A 23600-nucleotide genomic window follows, 5' to 3' on the forward strand; every position below is an offset into this window, starting at 1 on the left:
TTTAACAGATAAGTTTTAAACAGCCGGACTACTGGAAAATGTTTACAAAATGGTTCAGGTAGGATTGACTTACTTCCTGGATTCTTTTTACTCATGCTTCCATCTACAAGAGAAAATACACAGAATTAGAAACTCTCAACAACTACAACTAACGCACAAGTGGCACCACCGACTCACTCATCCAACCGCCGAGAATTGTAGAGAAAATCTTTTTCATGCTGGCATCCTCCAGTTCAGTGAACGATAGAAAACTAAAGTGGCGTGTGAAGCGTGGTGTGATGGGGTTCCGTCCTCCACCTGGCGGCCCCATGGCGCAGGCAAAATTGATATCCACTATTTGCTTAAAAGCCCCTGTGAGAAGGCACAAAAGAAAAGAAGTATGAATGTAACAAAACACAAACTTATGTCAACTTTCAAGCATTGGGCAGATATTATCGGTCTAAAAATCCATTATAGAGTAGTATTTTAGGACTAATAACATAAATGTGCACGATCATACTCACCAATCTGCTTCCTGTCATACCAGCCAGCGTGGTCCATCCACTGCCGTAGCAGTTCAATGGGGGGCTGGGCGCCATAGGTTTCCAACATTGGCATGTTTAGATCATCAATAAAGAAGATGAAGTACTTGCCCTTCGGAGGCGCAAATACACCTTTCCGCCTAACAAATTAGCAATTCAAATGTTGAGTTACAAATGGCTGGTTGGTGAATATTTTGCTTGTCTATTGGAAAAGCCTACCTTTTATCGAGCTTGCTGTCTATAAAATCTTGAGTCTGGTTGGCTGATGTGCGGGCTGAGAACATGAGGAAGTGTGTGATGTATTGCCCGGGCATATTTTTTAGCAGCTTGTCAGCCAAGGCAAGTGTCTTTCCTGTGCCAGTGGGCCCAATACAAAGCAACTGGTTCACAAAAAATACAAATATATCAGTGAAAGATATTTAGTCATTCATTCATTTTCTAATCATACATAAAAACAGATGACAGCATTGTTCATTCATTTATTCATTTTCTACCGCTTTTTCCTCACGAGGGGGGTGCTGGAGCCTATCCCAGCTGTCTTTTGGGCGAGAGGCAGGGTACACCCTGGACTGGTGGCCAGCCAATCACAGGGCATGTATAGACAAACAACCATTCACATTCATAGCTATGGACAATTTGGAGTCGCCGATTAACCTAGTATGTTTTTGGAATGTGGGAGGAAACCGGAGTACCCGGAGAAAACCCACGCATGCACGGGGAGAACATGCAAACTTCACACAGAGATGGAGGGTGGAATTGAACCCTGGTCTCCTAGCTGTGAGGTTTGCACGCTAACCACTCGTCCGCCGTGCCGACAGCATTGTGTATCTACCATTCTTTTACTATTATCTATTTGAAATGAAAGCATTCATGGACTTACAGGCTTCATATTGGACAAAAGCATATCCATGAGGAAAGTCATTCTCACTGTGTCCGCAGTGGGAACAATGATGTCGGAATAACTTGTATCTGGAGTGATTAAAACACTCTTTGCATCATTCACCCAATTGACCCACTGAACCTGTTGGATACAGATAACAAACAATTTATATGCAATACATCTCTGTAATGTCGTAAATCTTTCTGTTCAACGTGAACTGTTCACCTGTCTGTTTTTGTTATCGTCTTCCTCGTCATTCCAACGAGTTATCCCTGCGTCATCAAGCCTGAAGTCGTACACCAGACCATCGTCTGGAAAACACAAATGAACCTGAAGCGAAACAACAGTTACATTAACTTACATTCACGATGACATAGTCCGACAATGTGACGCAAAAGCAGAGATGTGGATGCGACCTTTTCTTCGACCATCTTGTTTTTGAGCCAGGCACTAAAGCGCTGGCCACTGGGACCGTCTCCTGTGGCACCGACACTCCACACCAGGGAGAAAATGAACCAAGGCTCAATCAGCTCATTCACACGCTCCAGTTTATTTCGGGGTGGCGGTTTGTCATCCTAAGAGACACAAAGAACTCTGGTTGGTGCATGTTATTTTTGAAAAACTGAGTAAAATTGAGTTAATAAAGAAAATATTACAAGGAGGAAGTGGGGTTACTCTATTGTATGCATTAGTTCAGCACCAAAACGTTACACAGAAGCATCATGCCACGTGAGGAGCAATGTTAGAATATTGATTATATGAGCAAGGTAACAAAGCAATATGCCGAATTTATTCCATAAAATTCAACAAAACAAACTTGCCCAACTCAAAAAAAAAACAACACATGGAGATGCACAGCCTTTGTTCCGACAGTCAACATTCACCGGGATGTTTGGCAAAATAAGCACAAACGGAACAGCACAAAATAGGTTGTGTTTGCAGAAAGTCATCACAAAAGAATCGCTGCTCTTTAATGCGGCCAGCATTTCAAGAAATGCTGCAAATGTTTGTCAGACAGTTCAAATTTCCTGTGAGAAAATGCATGTCACAAATGCCAATTTTGAAACTTTACAAAGTGAAAGATGACATATCAAAGAAAATATTGCATTATTGCTGCTCTTTACTGTGGCCAGCATATCAAGAAATGCTGCAAATGTTTGGCAGACAGTTCAAATTTCCTGTGAGAAAATACATGTCACAAATGCCAATTTTGCAATCTTTACAAAGTGAAAGATGACATATTAAAGAAAATATTGCATTATTGCTGCTCTTTACTGTGGCCAGCATTTCAAGAAATGCTGCAAATGTTTGTCAAGACAGTTCAAATTTCCTGTGAGAAAATAAATGTCACAAATGCCAATTTTGCAACTTTACAAAGTGAAAGATGACATATTAAAGAAAATATTGCATTATTGCTGCTCTTTACTGTGGCCAGCATTTCAAGAAATGTTGCAAATGTTTGTCAGACAGTTCAAATTTCCTGTGAGAAAATGCATGTCACAAATGCCAATTTTGCAACTTTACAAAGTGAAAGATGACATATTAAAGAAAATATTGCATTATTGCTGCTCTTTACTGTGGCCAGCATTTCAAGAAATGCTGCAAATGTTTGTCAGACAGTTCAAATTTCCTGTGAGAAAATACATGTCACAAATGCCAATTTTGCAACTTTACTAAGTGAAAGATGACATATTAAAGAAAATATTGCATTATTGCTGCTCTTTACTGTGGCCAGCATTTCAAGAAATGCTGCAAATGTTTAGCAGACAGTTCAAATTTCCTGTGAGAAAATACATGTCACAAATGCCAATTTTGCAACTTTACAAAGTGAAAGATGACATATTAAAGAAAATATTGCATTATGCTATATAATGATTATTATTATTACACAAAAATCACAACATATTAGACATCACATCATATAGCAGTGGTTGATTTGGGCTTAAAAATTTTGACAATAGGACACTGTGCGGGACCTAGTGACATCCATTAATCAATCAATCTGTTAAGGGTTGCATGGACGCTATCTAATATCGCAGGTGATAAAAGGTGGACTACGCCCTGTTGAAGCCAAAGTGTAGCACCAGGGTATTTGTGGCATGGACATAATTTTACCATTAAAAGTTTGACATGCAGGCTATATTTTGATCAGGTTTTCCAAGCTAGTATTTATGGAGCATTCATGCGAAGCACAACATGATTATTATCGCATACAAACCTCACTAAAGTTGAATGGATTGAAGAAACAGTCCATAAGTTTGAGAAGACTACAGGTCAGATTGCTGTCGAGTGACGTGATGACCTCCTTTACTGATGTGCGAACAAAATTGATAGAATCCTGTGTAAACATGGGGGAAAAAAAACATAGAGTAGAACATACAGTACATAACAAAGATGCCTTATGTTCTCTCCATTCTCACCTGCAAGAACCTCTCAAACAGGGAAGTGAGTTGTTCTGTGAATTGTGTCAAGATATTGGGGATCTGCCTGAGCCAACATTCTGTAAAGGGGACAAGGCCCAAAACACTGGGCTCTAGGTAGATCATACCGCAGCGAGACACCGTAGCCGGTGATGCCACAGCCAAGTCCTGCACCTCAAACATCATAGTCATGGTCTGCAAGAGGAGGATATTACTTGCCTGAGTACACTCTGCTCAGTAGACAGAATCAAAACTCTAAAAATATTTGACCATACATCCAAGAGCTTGATGATTTCTCCAGAACTTAGGCAAAGCTTTTTGTTGTCATCCAGCACAGTGTTCATGTTCTCAATCCAAACAGCATCTACAGGACCATCAAACATGTACCACTTTTTATCATTGTCCATTACTGATGTACCCATCCGGATTAAAGACGAGAGGATGCCGTCTGTCCTGGAATGGATATGACAACATTATTGTAGGTATTCCATATTTTAGACTTTATGCCAAGAAATGTTTCACTTACCACTCATGAGTGAGCAAGTCATACTCCCCGTACAGCTGCCCCATGGTGATCGACTTGGGGTTGAGCACATAAGTCTGAACTGCCTCATACAAATCACCGCTGACAGAGGGCTGACCTTTTAGAGCTGTGATCGCTGCACCGAGAACCTCATAACACTAAAAGTTAACAAAAATGATAATATTTATATAGATCATTCTACAGTAAACCTCGGATATATCGGATTCAATTGTTCCCACTGGTTTTGTCCGATATAAGCGAAATCCGTTATATGCGTATACCGGAAAATGTCCGTTTTACGCATATGTCGGATTTATATCCGGTATATGCGTAAATCGGATTTTATCCGTTATAAAAAGGCACTTCCTTGACTATGTTTCCAATGTACCTGGACTGGGCAATGAAAAGAGACGTAAGGTAATGAGAATTTAACTTAATTGGACTCTGAGCATAACAAATTGTTAATTAAGCTAGGCCCTGTTACGCCCGTCAGGCCTACGTTATTTCCAATAGTGAGGTTAAGATCTCATTCACTGCTGTGCTAGTATTATTGACGTCACTCACTTTTATATTTGTCCTAAATCTGGAGCCAGGAGAAAGACAATAGCCAGTGACATCAACAAGATTAGCATAACGATGCGGCCATCCGATATATGCCAGGGAAATTTATGGAAATGCATTGGAACGGGACTGGAGATTTTGTCCGAAATAGGCGAAATCCGTTATAAAAAATCCGATATATGCAATGAATTTTTATTGGAAATGCATTACAGAAAAATCGGTTCTTTTTTTATCTGTCCGTTGTGAGCGAATTTCCGATATATCCGAGTCCGATATATCCGAGGTTTACTGTACAAAGAAAACAGCACAAAGACTTACCTTGGTTTTACCTGATCCGGAGGGTCCCACCAACATAAGGCCATGTCTCACCACAGTAGTCTCATACAGCTGAATACACTTACCGATGTATTCTGCAATCATATAAAACAACGATCAATCTACTCCACGACAGATAAAAGCATGTAGTGTAAATACTAACCATTCACATCTTTTAGGTTCATTTTACAGCATATATTACGCATGGATTCCTCAAGTGTGCCGTAATCAATTGGCTCCTGTTTTGTCTTTGGGAAAAGGTCAGACACAATGCCATTAAAGAGCTTCAGGTCCTCTCGTAAAAATTTCGGTACGTTGACATCTTTGATGGCACGCAGGCAGATCAACTCCTGGGAGTAGGTGGGATTATTTAGTATTTCAAAGTTGCACAGTGAACCGTTTGTGATTTTTTTCCTCCAAACCTCATTCATATTAGGATTTTCTCTTTTCAGATTCCCAGCAGCAGAGATGACAGATTTCACAGACCTCATTCCGAAATCATAGTGATCCTGAGCATGGAGAAAATTGATTAGAAATAATAATAATAAATAATGATACATTTTATTTGCATAGCGCTTTTCAGAGTACTCAAATAGGCTTCACAGTCGAGAAAAAAAAGAAATAAAAATAGAGTTGAGTAAAAACAACAATAATTAAAACTGCAAGCAGTGATGAGCGGGCTCGAGCACCCCGACGCGGTCGGGGGTACGCGCGGGTCGGGGGTACACGCGGGTCGAGGGCGCGCGCGTGTTCAGACGGGCGCGCGGACGCACCGTACGAAAAACCGCAACGATGGGATAAGCGGTAAGGGAGTTACGGCACTTGCAATTTTCCGCCCGGAGGGGGCGACGCCGGCGGCGAGGCTGGTGCGCGGTCACGTCCCGTCCGGCGCCCCGAACCGCCATAAAAAATTTGCGACGATCGGACCATGCGGTAGGTACTTGCGGCGGATATACGTTTCCGCCTGTGGGTGGCGCTATACAGTCTATGCGCCCACACGGTAACGGACCGGAGGGTACCCCGAACCACCAGAAAAAATTAGGTGCCGATCCGACTGTGCAGAAGGAAGTTACGGCTGATATACATTTCCACCAGTTGGTGGCGCTATAGCGTATGTACACACACTGTCATAGACCAAAGGGTAACCCGAACCACCAGAAAAAAATTCGGGCAGATCCGACCATGTGGGAGGAAGTTACGGCAGATATACATTTCCACCAGTTGGTGGCGCTATAGAGTCTATGGACACGCAGATTCAAAGAGTGGAGGGTGACCCGACCGACCAAAAAAAATTTAGAGACGATCCGACCATGTGGAAGGAAGTTACGGCTATATACATTTCCACCAGTTGGTGGCGCTATAGAGTCTATGTATACACACAGTCATAGACCAGAGGGTACCCCGAACCACCAGAAAAAATTTGGGACCGATCCGACCATGTGGAAGGAAGTTACAGCTGATATACATTGCCACCAATAGGTGGTGCTATACAGTCTATGTACACACAGTATAACAGACCAGAGATTGACCCAACACACCAAAAAAAATTTCAAGACAATCTGACCATGAATCAGGAAGTTATGGCAGATATACATTTCCACCAGTTGGTGGCGCTGTGTTTTGAACATGGGTTCTGGAGCGTTAGGTGCGTCCTGTCATGATAGACTTCTCCACCGAAAATCATAGTGATACGTGCAACGGGTGGCGAGGGATAATGATTTGAAACTTCTAGGTGGCGCTAGTGTGTCAATTTAGATTGGTGTCACATGGGAGCACCACCAGGGCGCTCAGGCCTGGATTCTGACCTTACGTGTAAGATTTCAGCAGCCTGTGAAATATGAGCCTTCGATGGTCAATGGCGAAGGCTGACCATTCGCCGTGGCCACGCCCACCACATGTGCTTTACACACATCACAGTCCATCAACTGACATCATCAGTCTATCAGTCAAACTGTGTATTGACTTTGATGTACATTGCTTCAAGGCAAGGCCAGACACCAGGCAGGGCCAGATAAGGTAAAAGTTAAGGTTAAAGTAAAAGTTTGGTGGCGTGCCACGCCCACATCCTAAGTAGCAGCCCAAAATCCTTCGCAATTTAACGTGGGCCATCCGTCTAGTGTCCGTTGATGCTACAACGGACTCATTCGGTCAAACCCCCTAGGAGGAGTTCGTCGAGATACGACCCCTACATCCTCCCCCAAATGGCCGCCGCCACCTAAAATGGCCGACTTCCTGTTGGTTTTTGAACATGGGTTCTTGAGACTTTTTTGTGCGTCCTGTCACGAGTGATGTCTCCTCCGAAAATCATGCCCATACGTGCAACGGGAGGCGAGGGATAATTATTTTAAAACTTGTAGGTGGCGCTAGTGAGTCAATTTGGCTTGGTTTCAAATGGGGGCCCCACCAGGGCCCTCAGGCCTGGAATCTGACCCCCCTTATGAGTTTTCAAGCACATGCGACCTTCTGCGGGCGAATGATGACCCTTTATTTGTAAATGGCGAGGCCTGAGCATTCGCCGCCAGGCCACGCCCACCATGTGCGCTTTTCCTGCATCATGGTCGATCAACAGGCTTCACCAGGCTGTCAGGCAGTGACCTTGTGACCTCGGTGTTCATCTGATGAATCTCCTGCCAGAAAAGGCCTCATGTAGATGACACGCCTTTAGCCTGTCGCCGATAGGTGGCGCTGCGACGAAATCAGGAAGTGACCTACGGGGGCCTTCGGGGCGGGGCCATGATCACATGTACCAAGTATGATGAAGATCTGACCACGTGGAGCCAAGTTATTCACGTCTACAGTTACGCTCAGCGTGCAAGGCCCGGGCAGATGAAAAAGGGCAAAATTTGGGGGCGTGCCACGCCCACATCGTACGGAATATCCCAAAATCCTTCGCAATTTAACGCGGGCCATCCGTCTAGTGTCCGTTGATGCAACAACGGACTCATTCGGTCAAACCCCCTAGGAGGAGTTCGTCGAGATACGACCCCAACTTCTGGCCCGAAAAAGGCCGCTGCCATCCAAAATGGCCGACTTCCTGTTCGTTTTACAATATGGGTTCTTGAGACTTTTTGGTCCGTCCTGTCACGATAGACGTCTCCACAAAGTTTCGTGACGATAGGTGAAACTGGTGTCGGGGGCCAATTTTTTCAAAAATAAAAGGTGGCGCTAGAGAGTCAATTTTGGAACATTGTTTTCGGGACCCCCACCAGATCGCAATTTTCGGCAGACCTGACGCGCTTGCAAAATTTGGTGAGTTTTCGGGCATGTTCAGGCCCTCAAAATGGCCGTCGAATCGGCAGAATAATAATAATAATAATAATAATAATAATTAAAACTGCAAGCAGTGATGAGCGGGCTCGAGCACCCCGACGCGGTCGGGGGTACGCGCGGGTCGGGGGTACACGCGGGTCGAGGGCGCGCGCGTGTTCGGACGGGCGCGCGGACGCACCGTACGAAAAACCGCAACGATGGGATAAGCGGTAAGGGAGTTACGGCACTCGCAATTTTCCGGCGACGCCGGCGGTTAGGTTGGTGCGCGGTCACGTCCCGTCCGGCGCCCCGAACCGCCATAAAAAAATTTGCGACGATCGGACCATGCGGTAGGTACTTGCGGCGGATATACGTTTCCGCCTGTGGGTGGCGCTATACAGTCTATGCGCCCACACGGTAACGGACCGGAGGGTACCCCGAACCACCAGAAAAAATTAGGTGCCGATCCGACCGTGCAGAAGGAAGTTACGGCTGATATACATTTCCACCAGTTGGTGGCGCTATAGCGTATGTACACACACTGTCATAGACCAAAGGGTAACCCGAACCACCAGAAAAAAATTCGGGCAGATCCGACCATGTGGGAGGAAGTTACGGCAGATATACATTTCCACCAGTTGGTGGCGCTATAGAGTCTATGGACACGCAGATTCAAAGAGTGGAGGGTGACCCGACCGACCAAAAAAAATTTAGAGACGATCCGACCATGTGGAAGGAAGTTACGGCTATATACATTTCCACCAGTTGGTGGCGCTATAGAGTCTATGTATACACACAGTCATAGACCAGAGGGTACCCCGAACCACCAGAAAAAATTTGGGACCGATCCGACCATGTGGAAGGAAGTTACAGCTGATATACATATCCACCAGTTGGAGGCGCTATAGCGTATGTACACACACTGTCATAGACCAGAGTGTACCCCGAACCACCAGAAAAAAATTCGGGCAGATCCGACCATGTGGGAGAAAGTTACGGCAGATATAAATTTCCACCAGTTGGTGGTGCTATACAGTCTATGTACACACACAGTCATAGACCAGAGGGTACCCCAAACCACCAGAAAAAATTTGGGGCCGATGCGACCATGTGGAAGGAAGTTACAGCTGATATACATTTCCACCAGTTGGTGGCGCTATAGTGTATGTACACACACAGTCATAGACCAGAGGGTACCCCAAACCACCAGAAAAAAATTTGGGCAGATCGGACCAAGTGGGAGGAAGTGACGGCAGATATACATTTTCACCAGTTGGTGGCGCTATAGAGTCTATGTACACACCCAGTCATAGACCGGAGGGTATCCCAAACCACCAGAAAAAATTTGGGGCAGATCCGACCATGTGGAAGGAAGTTACAGCTGATATACATTTCCACCAGTTGTGGCGCTATAGAGTCTATGTACACACACAGTCACAGACTGGAGGGTGACCGAACCCACCCAAAGAAATTTGGAGACGATCCGACCATGTGGAAGGAAGTTACAGGTGATATACATTTCCACCAGTTGGTGGCGCTGTGTTTTGAACATGGGTTCTGTAGCGTTAGGTGCGTCCTGTCATGATAGACGTCTCCACCGAAAATCATAGTGATACGTGCCACGGGTGGCGAGGGATAATGAATTGAAACTTCTAGGTGGCGCTAGTGTGTCAACTTAGATTGGTGTCACATGGGAGCACCACCAGGGCGCTCAGGCCTGGATTCTGACCTTACGTGTAAGATTTCAGCAGCCTGTGACCTTCTGCGGGCAAAATATGAGCCTTCGATGGTCAATGGCGAAGGCTGACCATTCGCCGTGGCCACGCCCACCACATGTGCTTTACACACATCATAGTCCATCAACTGACATCATCAGTCTGTCAGTCAAACTGTGTATTGACTTTGATGTACATTGCTTCAAGGCAAGGCCAGACACCAGGCAGGGCCAGATAAGGTAAAAGTTAAGGTTAAAGTAAAAGTTTGGTGGCGTGCCACGCCCACATCCTAAGTAGCAGCCCAAAATCCTTCGCAATTTAACGTGGGCCATCCGTCTAGTGTCCGTTGATGCTACAACGGACTCATTCGGTCAAACCGCCTAGGAGGAGTTCGTCGAGATACGACCCCTACATCCTCCCACAAATGGCCGCCGCCACCTAAAATGGCCGACTTCCTGTTGGTTTTTGAACATGGGTTCTTGAGACTTTTTTGTGCGTCCTGTCACGAGTGATGTCTCCTCCGAAAATCATGCCCATACGTGCAACGGGAGGCGGGGGATAATTATTTTAAAACTTGTAGGTGGCGCTAGTGAGTCAATTTGGCTTGGTTTCAAATGGGGGCCCCACCAGGGCCCTCAGGCCTGGAATCTGCCCCCCCTTATGAGTTTTCAAGCACATGCGACCTTCTGCGGGCGAATGATGACCCTTTCTTTGTAAACGGCGAGGCCTGAGCATTCGCCGCCAGGCCACGCCCACCACGTGCGCTTTTCCTGCATCATGGTCCATCAACAGGCTTCACCAGGCTGTCAGGCAGTGACCTTGTGACCTCGGTGTTCCTCTGATGAATCTCCTGCCAGAAAAGGCCTCATGTAGATGACACGCCTTTAGCCTGTCGCCAATAGGTGGCGCTGCGACGAAATCAGGAAGTGACCTACGGGGACCTTCGGGGCGGGGCCATGATCACATGTACCAAGTATGATGAAGATCTGACCATGTGGAAGCAAGTTATTCACGTCTACAGTTACGCTCAGCGTGCAAGGCCCGGGCAGATGAAAAAGGGCAAAATTTGGGGGCGTGCCACGCCCACATCGTACGGAATATCCCAAAATCCTTCGCAATTTAACGTCGGCCATCCGTCTAGTGTCCGTTGATGCAACAACGGACTCATTCGGTCAAACCCCCTAGGAGGAGTTCGTCGAGATACGACCCCAACTTCTGGCCCGAAAAAGGCCGGCGCCATCCAAAATGGCCGACTTCCTGTTCGTTTTACAATATGGGTTCTTGAGACTTTTTGGTCCGTCCTGTCACGATAGACGTCTCCACAAAGTTTCGTGACGATAGGTGAAACTGGTGTCGGGGGCCAATTTTTTCTAAAATAAAAGGTGGCGCTAGAGAGTCAATTTTGGAACATTGTTTTCGGGACCCCCACCAGATCGAAATTTTCGGCAGACCTGACGCGCTTGCAAAATTTGGTGAGTTTTCGGGCATGTTCAGGCCCTCAAAATGGCCGTCGAATCGGCAGAATAATAATAATAATAATAATAATAATAATAATAATAATAATAATAATAATAATAAACATTACGATTACAATAGGGCTTTCGCACTGGTCAGTGCTCGAGCCCTAATAATAATTAAAACTGCAAGCAGTGATGAGCGGGCTCGAGCACCCCGACGCGGTCGGGGGTACGCGTGGGTCGGGGGTACGCGTGGGTCGGGGGTACGCGTGGGTCGGGGGTACGCGTGGGTCGGGGGCGCGCGCGTGTCCGGACGGGCGCGCGGACGCGCCGTACGAAAAACCGCGGCGATGGGATAAGCGGTAAGGGAGTTACGGCACTTGCAATTTTCCGCCAGGAGGGGGCGACGCCGGCGGCGAGGCGGGTGCGCGGTCACGTCCCGTCCGGCGCCCCGAACCGCCATAAAAAAATTTGCGACGATCGGACCGTGCGGTAGGTACTTGCGGCGGATATACGTTTCCGCCTGTGGGTGGCGCTATCCAGTCTATGCGCCCACACGGTAATGGACCGGAGGGTACCCCGAACCACCAGAAAAAATTAGGTGCCGATCCGACCGTGCGGAAGGAAGTTACGGCTGATATACATTTCCACCAGTTGGTGGCGCTATAGGGTATGTACACACACTGTCATAGACCAGAGGGTACCCCGAACCGCCAGAAAAAAATTCGGGCAGATCCGACCATGTGGGAGGAAGTTACGGCAGATATACATTTTCACCAGTTGGTGGCGCTATAGAGTCTATGGACACGCAGATTCAAAGAGTGGAGGGTGACCCGATCGACCAAAAAAAAATTTAGAGACGATCCGACCATGTGGAAGGAAGTTACGGCTATATACATTTCCACCAGTTGGTGGCGCTAGAGAGTCTATGTATACACACAGTCATAGACGAGAGGGTACCCCGAACCACCAAAAAAAATTTAGAGACGATGCGACCATGTGGAAGGAAGTTATGGCTATATACATTTCCACCAGTTGGTGGCGCTATAGAGTATATGTATACACAAAGTCATAGACCAGAGGGTACCCCGAAACACCAGAAAAAATTTGGGGCTGATGCGACCATATGGAAGGAAGTTACAGCTGATATACATTTCCACCAGTTGGTGGCGCTATAGTGTATGTACACACACAGTCATAGACCAGAGGGTACCCCAAACCACCAGAAAAAAATTGGGGCAGATCGGACCAAGTGGGAGGAAGTTACGGCAGATATGCATTTTCACCAGTTGGTGGCGCTATAGAGTCTATGTACACACCCAGTCATAGACCGGAGGGTATCCCAAACCACCAGAAAAAATTTGGGGCAGATCCGACCATGTGGAAGGAAGTTACAGCTGATATACATTTCCACCAGTTGTGGCGCTATAGAGTCTATGTACACACACAGTCACAGACTGGAGGGTGACCGAACCCACCCAAAGAAATTTGGAGACGATCCGACCATGTGGAAGGAAGTTACAGGTGATATACATTTCCACCAGTTGGTGGCGCTGTGTTTTGAACATGGGTTCTGTAGCGTTAGGTGCGTCCTGTCATGATAGACGTCTCCACCGAAAATCATAGTGATACGTGCCACGGGTGGCGAGGGATAATGAATTGAAACTTCTAGGTGGCGCTAGTGTGTCAACTTAGATTGGTGTCACATGGGAGCACCACCAGGGCGCTCAGGCCTGGATTCTGACCTTACGTGTAAGATTTCAGCAGCCTGTGACCTTCTGCGGGCAAAATATGAGCCTTCGATGGTCAATGGCGAAGGCTGACCATTCGCCGTGGCCACGCCCACCACATGTGCTTTACACACATCATAGTCCATCAACTGACATCATCAGTCTGTCAGTCAAACTGTGTATTGACTTTGATGTACATTGCTTCAAGGCAAGGCCAGACACCAGGCAGGGCCAGATAAGGTAAAAGTTAAGGTTAAAGTAAAAGTTTGGTGGCGTGCCACGCCCACATCCTAAGTAGCAGCCCAAAATCCTTCGCAATTTAACGTGGGCCATCCGTCTAGTGTCCGTTGATGCTACAACGGACTCATTCGGTCAAACCGCCTAGGAGGAGTTCGTCGAGATACGACCCCTACATCCTCCCACAAATGGCCGCCGCCACCTAAAATGGCCGACTTCCTGTTGGTTTTTGAACATGGGTTCTTGAGACTTTTTTGTGCGTCCTGTCACGAGTGATGTCTCCTCCGAAAATCATGCCCATACGTGCAACGGGAGGCGGGGGATAATTATTTTAAAACTTGTAGGTGGCGCTAGTGAGTCAATTTGGCTTGGTTTCAAATGGGGGCCCCACCAGGGCCCTCAGGCCTGGAATCTGCCCCCCCTTATGAGTTTTCAAGCACATGCGACCTTCTGCGGGCGAATGATGACCCTTTCTTTGTAAACGGCGAGGCCTGAGCATTCGCCGCCAGGCCACGCCCACCACGTGCGCTTTTCCTGCATCATGGTCCATCAACAGGCTTCACCAGGCTGTCAGGCAGTGACCTTGTGACCTCGGTGTTCCTCTGATGAATCTCCTGCCAGAAAAGGCCTCATGTAGATGACACGCCTTTAGCCTGTCGCCAATAGGTGGCGCTGCGACGAAATCAGGAAGTGACCTACGGGGACCTTCGGGGCGGGGCCATGATCACATGTACCAAGTATGATGAAGATCTGACCATGTGGAAGCAAGTTATTCACGTCTACAGTTACGCTCAGCGTGCAAGGCCCGGGCAGATGAAAAAGGGCAAAATTTGGGGGCGTGCCACGCCCACATCGTACGGAATATCCCAAAATCCTTCGCAATTTAACGTCGGCCATCCGTCTAGTGTCCGTTGATGCAACAACGGACTCATTCGGTCAAACCCCCTAGGAGGAGTTCGTCGAGATACGACCCCAACTTCTGGCCCGAAAAAGGCCGGCGCCATCCAAAATGGCCGACTTCCTGTTCGTTTTACAATATGGGTTCTTGAGACTTTTTGGTCCGTCCTGTCACGATAGACGTCTCCACAAAGTTTCGTGACGATAGGTGAAACTGGTGTCGGGGGCCAATTTTTTCTAAAATAAAAGGTGGCGCTAGAGAGTCAATTTTGGAACATTGTTTTCGGGACCCCCACCAGATCGAAATTTTCGGCAGACCTGACGCGCTTGCAAAATTTGGTGAGTTTTCGGGCATGTTCAGGCCCTCAAAATGGCCGTCGAATCGGCAGAATAATAATAATAATAATAATAATAATAATAATAATAATAATAATAATAAACATTACGATTACAATAGGGCTTTCGCACTGGTCAGTGCTCGAGCCCTAATTAAAACTGCAAGCAGTGATGAGCGGGCTCGAGCACCCCGACGCGGTCGGGGGTACGCGTGGGTCGGGGGTACGCGTGGGTCGGGGGTACGCGTGGGTCGGGGGCGCGCGCGTGTCCGGACGGGCGCGCGGACGCGCCGTACGAAAAACCGCGGCGATGGGATAAGCGGTAAGGGAGTTACGGCACTTGCAATTTTCCGCCAGGAGGGGGCGACGCCGGCGGCGAGGCGGGTGCGCGGTCACGTCCCGTCCGGCGCCCCGAACCGCCATAAAAAAATTTGCGACGATCGGACCGTGCGGTAGGTACTTGCGGCGGATATACGTTTCCGCCTGTGGGTGGCGCTATCCAGTCTATGCGCCCACACGGTAATGGACCGGAGGGTACCCCGAACCACCAGAAAAAATTAGGTGCCGATCCGACCGTGCGGAAGGAAGTTACGGCTGATATACATTTCCACCAGTTGGTGGCGCTATAGGGTATGTACACACACTGTCATAGACCAGAGGGTACCCCGAACCGCCAGAAAAAAATTCGGGCAGATCCGACCATGTGGGAGGAAGTTACGGCAGATATACATTTTCACCAGTTGGTGGCGCTATAGAGTCTATGGACACGCAGATTCAAAGAGTGGAGGGTGACCCGATCGACCAAAAAAAAATTTAGAGACGATCCGACCATGTGGAAGGAAGTTACGGCTATATACATTTCCACCAGTTGGTGGCGCTAGAGAGTCTATGTATACACACAGTCATAGACGAGAGGGTACCCCGAACCACCAAAAAAAATTTAGAGACGATGCGACCATGTGGAAGGAAGTTATGGCTATATACATTTCCACCAGTTGGTGGCGCTATAGAGTATATGTATACACAAAGTCATAGACCAGAGGGTACCCCGAAACACCAGAAAAAATTTGGGGCTGATGCGACCATATGGAAGGAAGTTACAGCTGATATACATTTCCACCAGTTGGTGGCGCTATAGTGTATGTACACACACAGTCATAGACCAGAGGGTACCCCAAACCACCAGAAAAAAATTGGGGCAGATCGGACCAAGTGGGAGGAAGTTACGGCAGATATGCATTTTCACCAGTTGGTGGCGCTATAGAGTCTATGTACACACCCAGTCATAGACCGGAGGGTATCCCAAACCACCAGAAAAAATTTGGGGCAGATCCGACCATGTGGAAGGAAGTTACAGCTGATATACATTTCCACCAGTTGTGGCGCTATAGAGTCTATGTACACACACAGTCACAGACTGGAGGGTGACCGAACCCACCCAAAGAAATTTGGAGACGATCCGACCATGTGGAAGGAAGTTACAGGTGATATACATTTCCACCAGTTGGTGGCGCTGTGTTTTGAACATGGGTTCTGTAGCGTTAGGTGCGTCCTGTCATGATAGACGTCTCCACCGAAAATCATAGTGATACGTGCCACGGGTGGCGAGGGATAATGAATTGAAACTTCTAGGTGGCGCTAGTGTGTCAACTTAGATTGGTGTCACATGGGAGCACCACCAGGGCGCTCAGGCCTGGATTCTGACCTTACGTGTAAGATTTCAGCAGCCTGTGACCTTCTGCGGGCAAAATATGAGCCTTCGATGGTCAATGGCGAAGGCTGACCATTCGCCGTGGCCACGCCCACCACATGTGCTTTACACACATCACAGTCCATCAACTGACATCATCAGTCTGTCAGTCAAACTGTGTATTGACTTTGATGTACATTGCTTCAAGGCAAGGCCAGACACCAGGCAGGGCCAGATAAGGTAAAAGTTAAGGTTAAAGTAAAAGTTTGGTGGCGTGCCACGCCCACATCCTAAGTAGCAGCCCAAAATCCTTCGCAATTTAACGTGGGCCATCCGTCTAGTGTCCGTTGATGCTACAACGGACTCATTCGGTCAAACCGCCTAGGAGGAGTTCGTCGAGATACGACCCCTACATCCTCCCACAAATGGCCGCCGCCACCTAAAATGGCCGACTTCCTGTTGGTTTTTGAACATGGGTTCTTGAGACTTTTTTGTGCGTCCTGTCACGAGTGATGTCTCCTCCGAAAATCATGCCCATACGTGCAACGGGAGGCGGGGGATAATTATTTTAAAACTTGTAGGTGGCGCTAGTGAGTCAATTTGGCTTGGTTTCAAATGGGGGCCCCACCAGGGCCCTCAGGCCTGGAATCTGCCCCCCCTTATGAGTTTTCAAGCACATGCGACCTTCTGCGGGCGAATGATGACCCTTTCTTTGTAAACGGCGAGGCCTGAGCATTCGCCGCCAGGCCACGCCCACCACGTGCGCTTTTCCTGCATCATGGTCCATCAACAGGCTTCACCAGGCTGTCAGGCAGTGACCTTGTGACCTCGGTGTTCCTCTGATGAATCTCCTGCCAGAAAAGGCCTCATGTAGATGACACGCCTTTAGCCTGTCGCCAATAGGTGGCGCTGCGACGAAATCAGGAAGTGACCTACGGGGACCTTCGGGGCGGGGCCATGATCACATGTACCAAGTATGATGAAGATCTGACCATGTGGAGGCAAGTTATTCACGTCTACAGTTACGCTCAGCGTGCAAGGCCCGGGCAGATGAAAAAGGGCAAAATTTGGGGGCGTGCCACGCCCACATCGTACGGAATATCCCAAAATCCTTCGCAATTTAACGTCGGCCATCCGTCTAGTGTCCGTTGATGCAACAACGGACTCATTCGGTCAAACCCCCTAGGAGGAGTTCGTCGAGATACGACCCCAACTTCTGGCCCGAAAAAGGCCGGCGCCATCCAAAATGGCCGACTTCCTGTTCGTTTTACAATATGGGTTCTTGAGACTTTTTGGTCCGTCCTGTCACGATAGACGTCTCCACAAAGTTTCGTGACGATAGGTGAAACTGGTGTCGGGGGCCAATTTTTTCTAAAATAAAAGGTGGCGCTAGAGAGTCAATTTTGGAACATTGTTTTCGGGACCCCCACCAGATCGAAATTTTCGGCAGACCTGACGCGCTTGCAAAATTTGGTGAGTTTTCGGGCATGTTCAGGCCCTCAAAATGGCCGTCGAATCGGCAGAATAATAATAATAATAATAATAATTAAAACTGCAAGCAGTGATGAGCGGGCTCGAGCACCCCGACGCGGTCGGGGGTACGCGCGGGTCGGGGGTACGCACGGGTCGGGGGCGCGCGCGGGTCCGGACGGGCGCGCGGACGCGCCGTTCGAAAAACCGTGGCGATGGGATAAGCGGTAAGGGAGTTACGGCACTTGCAATTTTCCGCCAGGAGGGGGCGACGCCGGCGGCGAGGCGGGTGCGCGGTCACGTCCCGTCCGACGCCCCGAACCGCCATGAGAAAATCCGCGACGATCGGACCGTGCGGTAGGTACTTGCGGCGGATATACGTTTCCGCCTGTGGGTGGCGCTATACAGTCTATGCGCCCACACGGTAACGGACCGGAGGGTACCCCGAACCACCAGAAAAAATTAGGTGCCGATCCGACCGTGCGGAAGGAAGTTACGGCTGATATACATTTCCACCAGTTGGTGGCGCTATAGCGTATGTACACACACTGTCATAGACCAGAGGGTACCCCGAACCACCGGAAAAAAATTCGGGCAGATCCGACCATGTGGGAGGAAGTTACGGCAGATATACATTTCCACCAGTTGGTGGCGCTATAGAGTCTATGGACACGCAGATTCAAAGAGTGGAGGGTGACCCGACCGACCAAAAAAAAATTTAGAGACTATCCGACCATGTGGAAGGAAGTTACGGCTATATACATTTCCACCAGTTGGTGGCGCTATAGAGTCTATGTACACACACAGTCATAGACCAGACGGTACCCCAAACCACCAGAAAAAATTTGGGACCGATCCGACCATGTGGAAGGAAGTTACGGCAGATATACATTTTCACCAGTTGGTGGCGCTATAGAGTCTATGTACACACACAGTCATAGACCAGAGGGTACCCCAAACCACCAGAAAAAATTTGGGGCCGATACGACCATGTGGAAGGAAGTTACAGCTGATATACATTTCTACCAGTTGGTGGCGCTATAGCGTATGTACACACACTGTCATAGACCAGAGGGTACCCCGAACCACCGGAAAAAAATTCGGGCAGATCCGACCATGTGGGAGGAAGTTACGGCAGATATACATTTCCACCAGTTGGTGGCGCTATAGAGTCTATGGACACGCAGATTCAAAGAGTGGAGGGTGACCCGACTGACCAAAAAAAATTTAGAGACGATCAGACTATGCGGAAGGAAGTTACAGTTATATACATTTCCACCAGTTGGTGGCGCTATAGAGTCTATGTACACACACAGTCATAGACCAGAGGGTACCCCAAACCACCAGAAAAAATTAGGGGCCGATCCGACCATGTGGAAGGAAGTTACAGCTGATATACATTTCCACCAATTGGTGGCGCTATACAGTCTATGTACATACAGTATAACAGACCAGAGATTGACCCAACACACCAAAAAAAAATTCAAGACAATCTGACCATGAATCAGGAAGTTACGGCATATATACATTTCCACCAGTTGGTGGCGCTATAGAGTCTATGTACACACACAGTCATAGACCAGAGGGTACCCCAAACCACCAGAAAAAATTTTGGACCGATCCGACCATGTGGGAGGAAGTTATGGCAGATATACATTTTCACCAGTTGGTGGCGCTATAGTGTATGTACACACACTGTCATAAAGCAGAGGGTACCCCAAACCACCAGAAAAAAATTTGGGCAGATCGGACCAAGTGGGAGGAAGTTACAGCAGATATACATTTCCACCAGTTGGTGGCGCTGTGTTTTGAACATGGGTTCTGGAGCGTTAGGTGTGTCCTGTCATGATAGACGTCTCCACCGAAAATCATAGTGATACGTGCAACGGGCGGCGAGGGATAATGAATTGAAACTTCTAGGTGGCGCTAGTGTGTCAATTTAGATTGGTGTCACATGGGAGCACCACCAGGGCGCTCAGGCCTGGATTCTGACCTTACGTGTAAGATTTCAGCAGCCTGTGACCTTCTGCGGGCGAAATATGAGCCTTCGATGGTCAATGGCGAAGGCTGACCATTCGCCGTGGCCACGCCCACCACATGTGCTTAACACACATCACAGTCCATCAACTGACATCATCAGTCTATCAGTCAAACTGTGTATTGACTTTGATGTACATTGCTTCAAGGCAAGGCCAGACACCAGGCAGGGCCAGATAAGGTAAAAGTTAAGGTTAAAGTAAAAGTTTGGTGGCGTGCCACGCCCACATCCTAAGTAGCAGCACAAAATCCTTCGCAATTTAACGTGGGCCATCCGTCTAGTGTCCGTTGATGCTACAACGGACTCATTCGGTCAAACCCCCTAGGAGGAGTTCGTCGAGATACGACCCCTACATCCTCCCCCAAATGGCCGCCGCCACCTAAAATGGCCGACTTCCTGTTGGTTTTTGAACATGGGTTCTTGAGACTTTTTTGTGCGTCCTGTCACGAGTGATGTCTCCTCCGAAAATCATGCCCATACGTGCAACGGGAGGCGAGGGATAATTATTTTAAAACTTGTAGGTGGCGCTAGTGAGTCAATTTGGCTTGGTTTCAAATGGGGGCCCCACCAGGGCCCTCAGGCCTGGAATCTGCCCCCCCTTATGAGTTTTCAAGCACATGCGACCTTCTGCGGGCGAATGATGACCCTTTTTTTGTAAACGGCGAGGCCTGAGCATTCGCCGCCAGGCCACGCCCACCACGTGCGCTTTTCCTGCATCATGCTCCATCAACAGGCTTCACCAGGCTGTCAGGCAGTGACCTTGTGACCTCGGTGTTCATCTGATGAATCTCCTGCCAGAAAAGGCCTCATGTAGATGACACGCCTTTAGCCTGTCGCCAATAGGTGGCGCTGCGACGAAATCAGGAAGTGACCTACGGGGACCTTCGGGGCGGGAACATGATCACATGTACCAAGTATGATGAAGATCTGACCACGTAGAGCCAAGTTATTCACGTCTACAGTTACGCTCAGCGTGCAAGGCCCGGACAGATGAAAAAGGGCAAAATTTGGGGGCGTGCCACGCCCACATCGTATGGAATATCCCAAAATCCTTCGCAATTTAACGTCGGCCATCCGTCTAGTGTCCGTTGATGCAACAACGGACTCATTCGGTCAAACCCCCTAGGAGGAGTTCGTCGAGATACGACCCCAACTTCTGGCCCGAAAAAGGCCGGCGCCATCCAAAATGGCCGACTTCCTGTTCGTTTTCCAATATGGGTTCTTGAGACTTTTTGGTCCGTCCTGTCACGATAGACGTCTCCACCAAGTTTCGTGACGATCGGTGAAAGTGGTGGCGGGGGCTAATTTTTTTTAAAATTCAAGGTGGCGCTAGAGAGCCAATTTTGGGACATTATATTTGAAACCCATAAAATATCAAATTTTTCGCCAGACCTGATGCGCTCGCCAAATTTGGTGAGTTTTCGGGCATGTTCAGGCCCTCAAAAAGGCCGTCATTTCGTCAGAATAATAATAATAATAATAAACATTACGATTACAATAGGGCTTTCGCACTGGTCAGTGCTCGAGCCCTAATAATAATTAAAACTGCAAGCAGTGATGAGCGGGCTCGAGCACCCCGACGCGGTCGGGGGTACGCGCGGGTCGGGGGTACGCGCGGGTCGGGGGTGCGCGCGTGTCCGGACGGGCGCGCGGACGCGCCGTACGAAAAACCGCGGCGATGGGATAAGCGGTAAGGGAGTTACGGCATTTGCAATTTTCCGCCAGGAGGGGGCGACGCCGGCGGCGAGGCGGGTGCGCGGTCACGTCCCGTCCGACGCCACGAACAGCCATAAAAAAATTCCCAACGATCGGACCGTGCGGTAGGTACTTGCGGCGGATATACATTTCCGCCTGTGGGTGGCGCTATACAGTCTATGCGCCCACACGGTAACGGACCGGAGGGTACCCCGAACCACCAGAAAAAATTAGGTGCCGATCCGACCGTGCGGAAGGAAGTTACGGCAGATATACATTTCCACCAGTTGGTGGCGCTATAGCGTATGTACACACACTGTCATAGACCAGAGGGTACCTCGAACCACCGGAAAAAAATTCGGGCCGATCCGACCATGTGGGAGGAAGTTAGGGCAGATATACATTTTCACCAGTTGGTGGCGCTATAGAGTCTATATACACACCCGGTCACAGAGTGGAGGGTGACCCAACCCAGCAAAAAAACTGTGGAGACGATCCGACCATGCATAAGGAAGTTACGGCAGATATACATTTTCACCAGTTGGTGGCGCTATACAGTCTATGTACACACACAGTCATAGACCAGAGGGTACCCCAAACCACCAGAAAAAATTTGGGACTGATCCGACCATGTGGAAGGACGTTGCGGCAGATATACATTTCCACCAGTTGGTGGCGCTATAGTGTATGTACACACACAGTCATAGACCAGAGGGTACCCCAGACCACCAGAAAAAATTTGGGGCCGATCCGACCATGTGGAAGGAAGTGACGGCTATATACATTTTCACCAGTTGGTGGCGCTATAGAGTCTATGTACACACAGTATAACAGACCAGAGATTGACCCAACACACCAAAAAAAATTTCAAGACAATCTGACCATGAATCAGGAAGTTACAGCAGATATACATTTCCACCAGTTGGTGGCGCTATAGAATCTATATACACACACGGTCACAGACTGGAGGGTGACCGAACCCACCCAAAAAAATTTGGAGACGATCCGACCATGTGGAAGGAAGTTACAGGTGATATACATTTCCACCAGTTGGTGGCGCTATACAGTCTATGTACACACAGTATAACAGACCAGAGATTGACCCAACACACCAAAAAAAATTTCAAGACAATCTGACCATGAATCAGGAAGTTACGGCAGATATACATTTCCACCAGTTGGTGGCGCTATAGTGTCTATATACACACACAGTCACAGACTGGAGGGTGACCGAACCCACCCAAAAAAAAATTGGAGACGATCCGACCATGTATAAGGAAGTTACGGCAGATATACATTTCCACCAGTTGGTGGCGCTGTGTTTTGAACATGGGTTCTGGAGCGTTAGGTGCGTCCTGTCATGATAGACGTCTCCACCGAAAATCATAGTGATACGTGCCACGGGTGGCGAGGGATAATGAATTGAAACTTCTAGGTGGCGCTAGTGTGTCAATTTAGATTGGTGTCACATGGGAGCACCACCAGGGCGCTCAGGCCTGGATTCTGACCTTACGTGTAAGATTTCAGCAGCCTGTGACCTTCTGCGGGCAAAATATGAGCCTTCGATGGTCAATGGCGAAGGCTGACCATTCGCCGTGGCCACGCCCACCACATGTGCTTTACACACATCACAGTCCATCAACTGACATCATCAGTCTATCAGTCAAACTGTGTATTGACTTTGATGTACATTGCTTCAAGGCAAGGCCAGACACCAGGCAGGGCCAGATAAGGTAAAAGTTGAGGTTAAAGTAAAAGTTTGGTGGCGTGCCACGCCCACATCCTAAGTAGCAGCCCAAAATCCTTCGCAATTTAACGTGGGCCATCCGTCTAGTGTCCGTTGATGCTACAACAAACTCATTCAATC

The 23600-nt window shown here is 48.3% G+C and overlaps 1 protein-coding gene across 5 annotated transcripts in view; it reads right to left on the minus strand.

The window, feature by feature from the left end:
• Nucleotides 1-23600, minus strand: part of dnah1 (dynein, axonemal, heavy chain 1) — a 63692-nt gene that overhangs the window by 17249 nt on the left and 22843 nt on the right. For all 5 annotated transcript variants that reach the window (XM_058079459.1, XM_058079468.1, XM_058079478.1 and 2 more), the window contains 14 exons: nucleotides 5643-5729; nucleotides 5384-5570; nucleotides 5224-5315; nucleotides 4348-4502; nucleotides 4097-4274; nucleotides 3822-4016; nucleotides 3620-3739; nucleotides 1818-1976; nucleotides 1627-1731; nucleotides 1402-1542; nucleotides 741-901; nucleotides 504-661; nucleotides 178-351; nucleotides 74-103 (listed from right to left, as the gene is read on the minus strand). In XM_058079459.1, the coding sequence (XP_057935442.1) occupies nucleotides 74-103; nucleotides 178-351; nucleotides 504-661; nucleotides 741-901; nucleotides 1402-1542; nucleotides 1627-1731; nucleotides 1818-1976; nucleotides 3620-3739; nucleotides 3822-4016; nucleotides 4097-4274; nucleotides 4348-4502; nucleotides 5224-5315; nucleotides 5384-5570; nucleotides 5643-5729 (1942 nt within the window). The remainder of the gene's footprint in view (nucleotides 1-73; nucleotides 104-177; nucleotides 352-503; nucleotides 662-740; nucleotides 902-1401; nucleotides 1543-1626; nucleotides 1732-1817; nucleotides 1977-3619; nucleotides 3740-3821; nucleotides 4017-4096; nucleotides 4275-4347; nucleotides 4503-5223; nucleotides 5316-5383; nucleotides 5571-5642; nucleotides 5730-23600) is intronic.

This window comes from Doryrhamphus excisus, chromosome 1, assembly GCF_030265055.1.
Source record: "Doryrhamphus excisus isolate RoL2022-K1 chromosome 1, RoL_Dexc_1.0, whole genome shotgun sequence".
Classification (NCBI taxonomy): Eukaryota; Metazoa; Chordata; class Actinopteri; order Syngnathiformes; family Syngnathidae; genus Doryrhamphus; species Doryrhamphus excisus.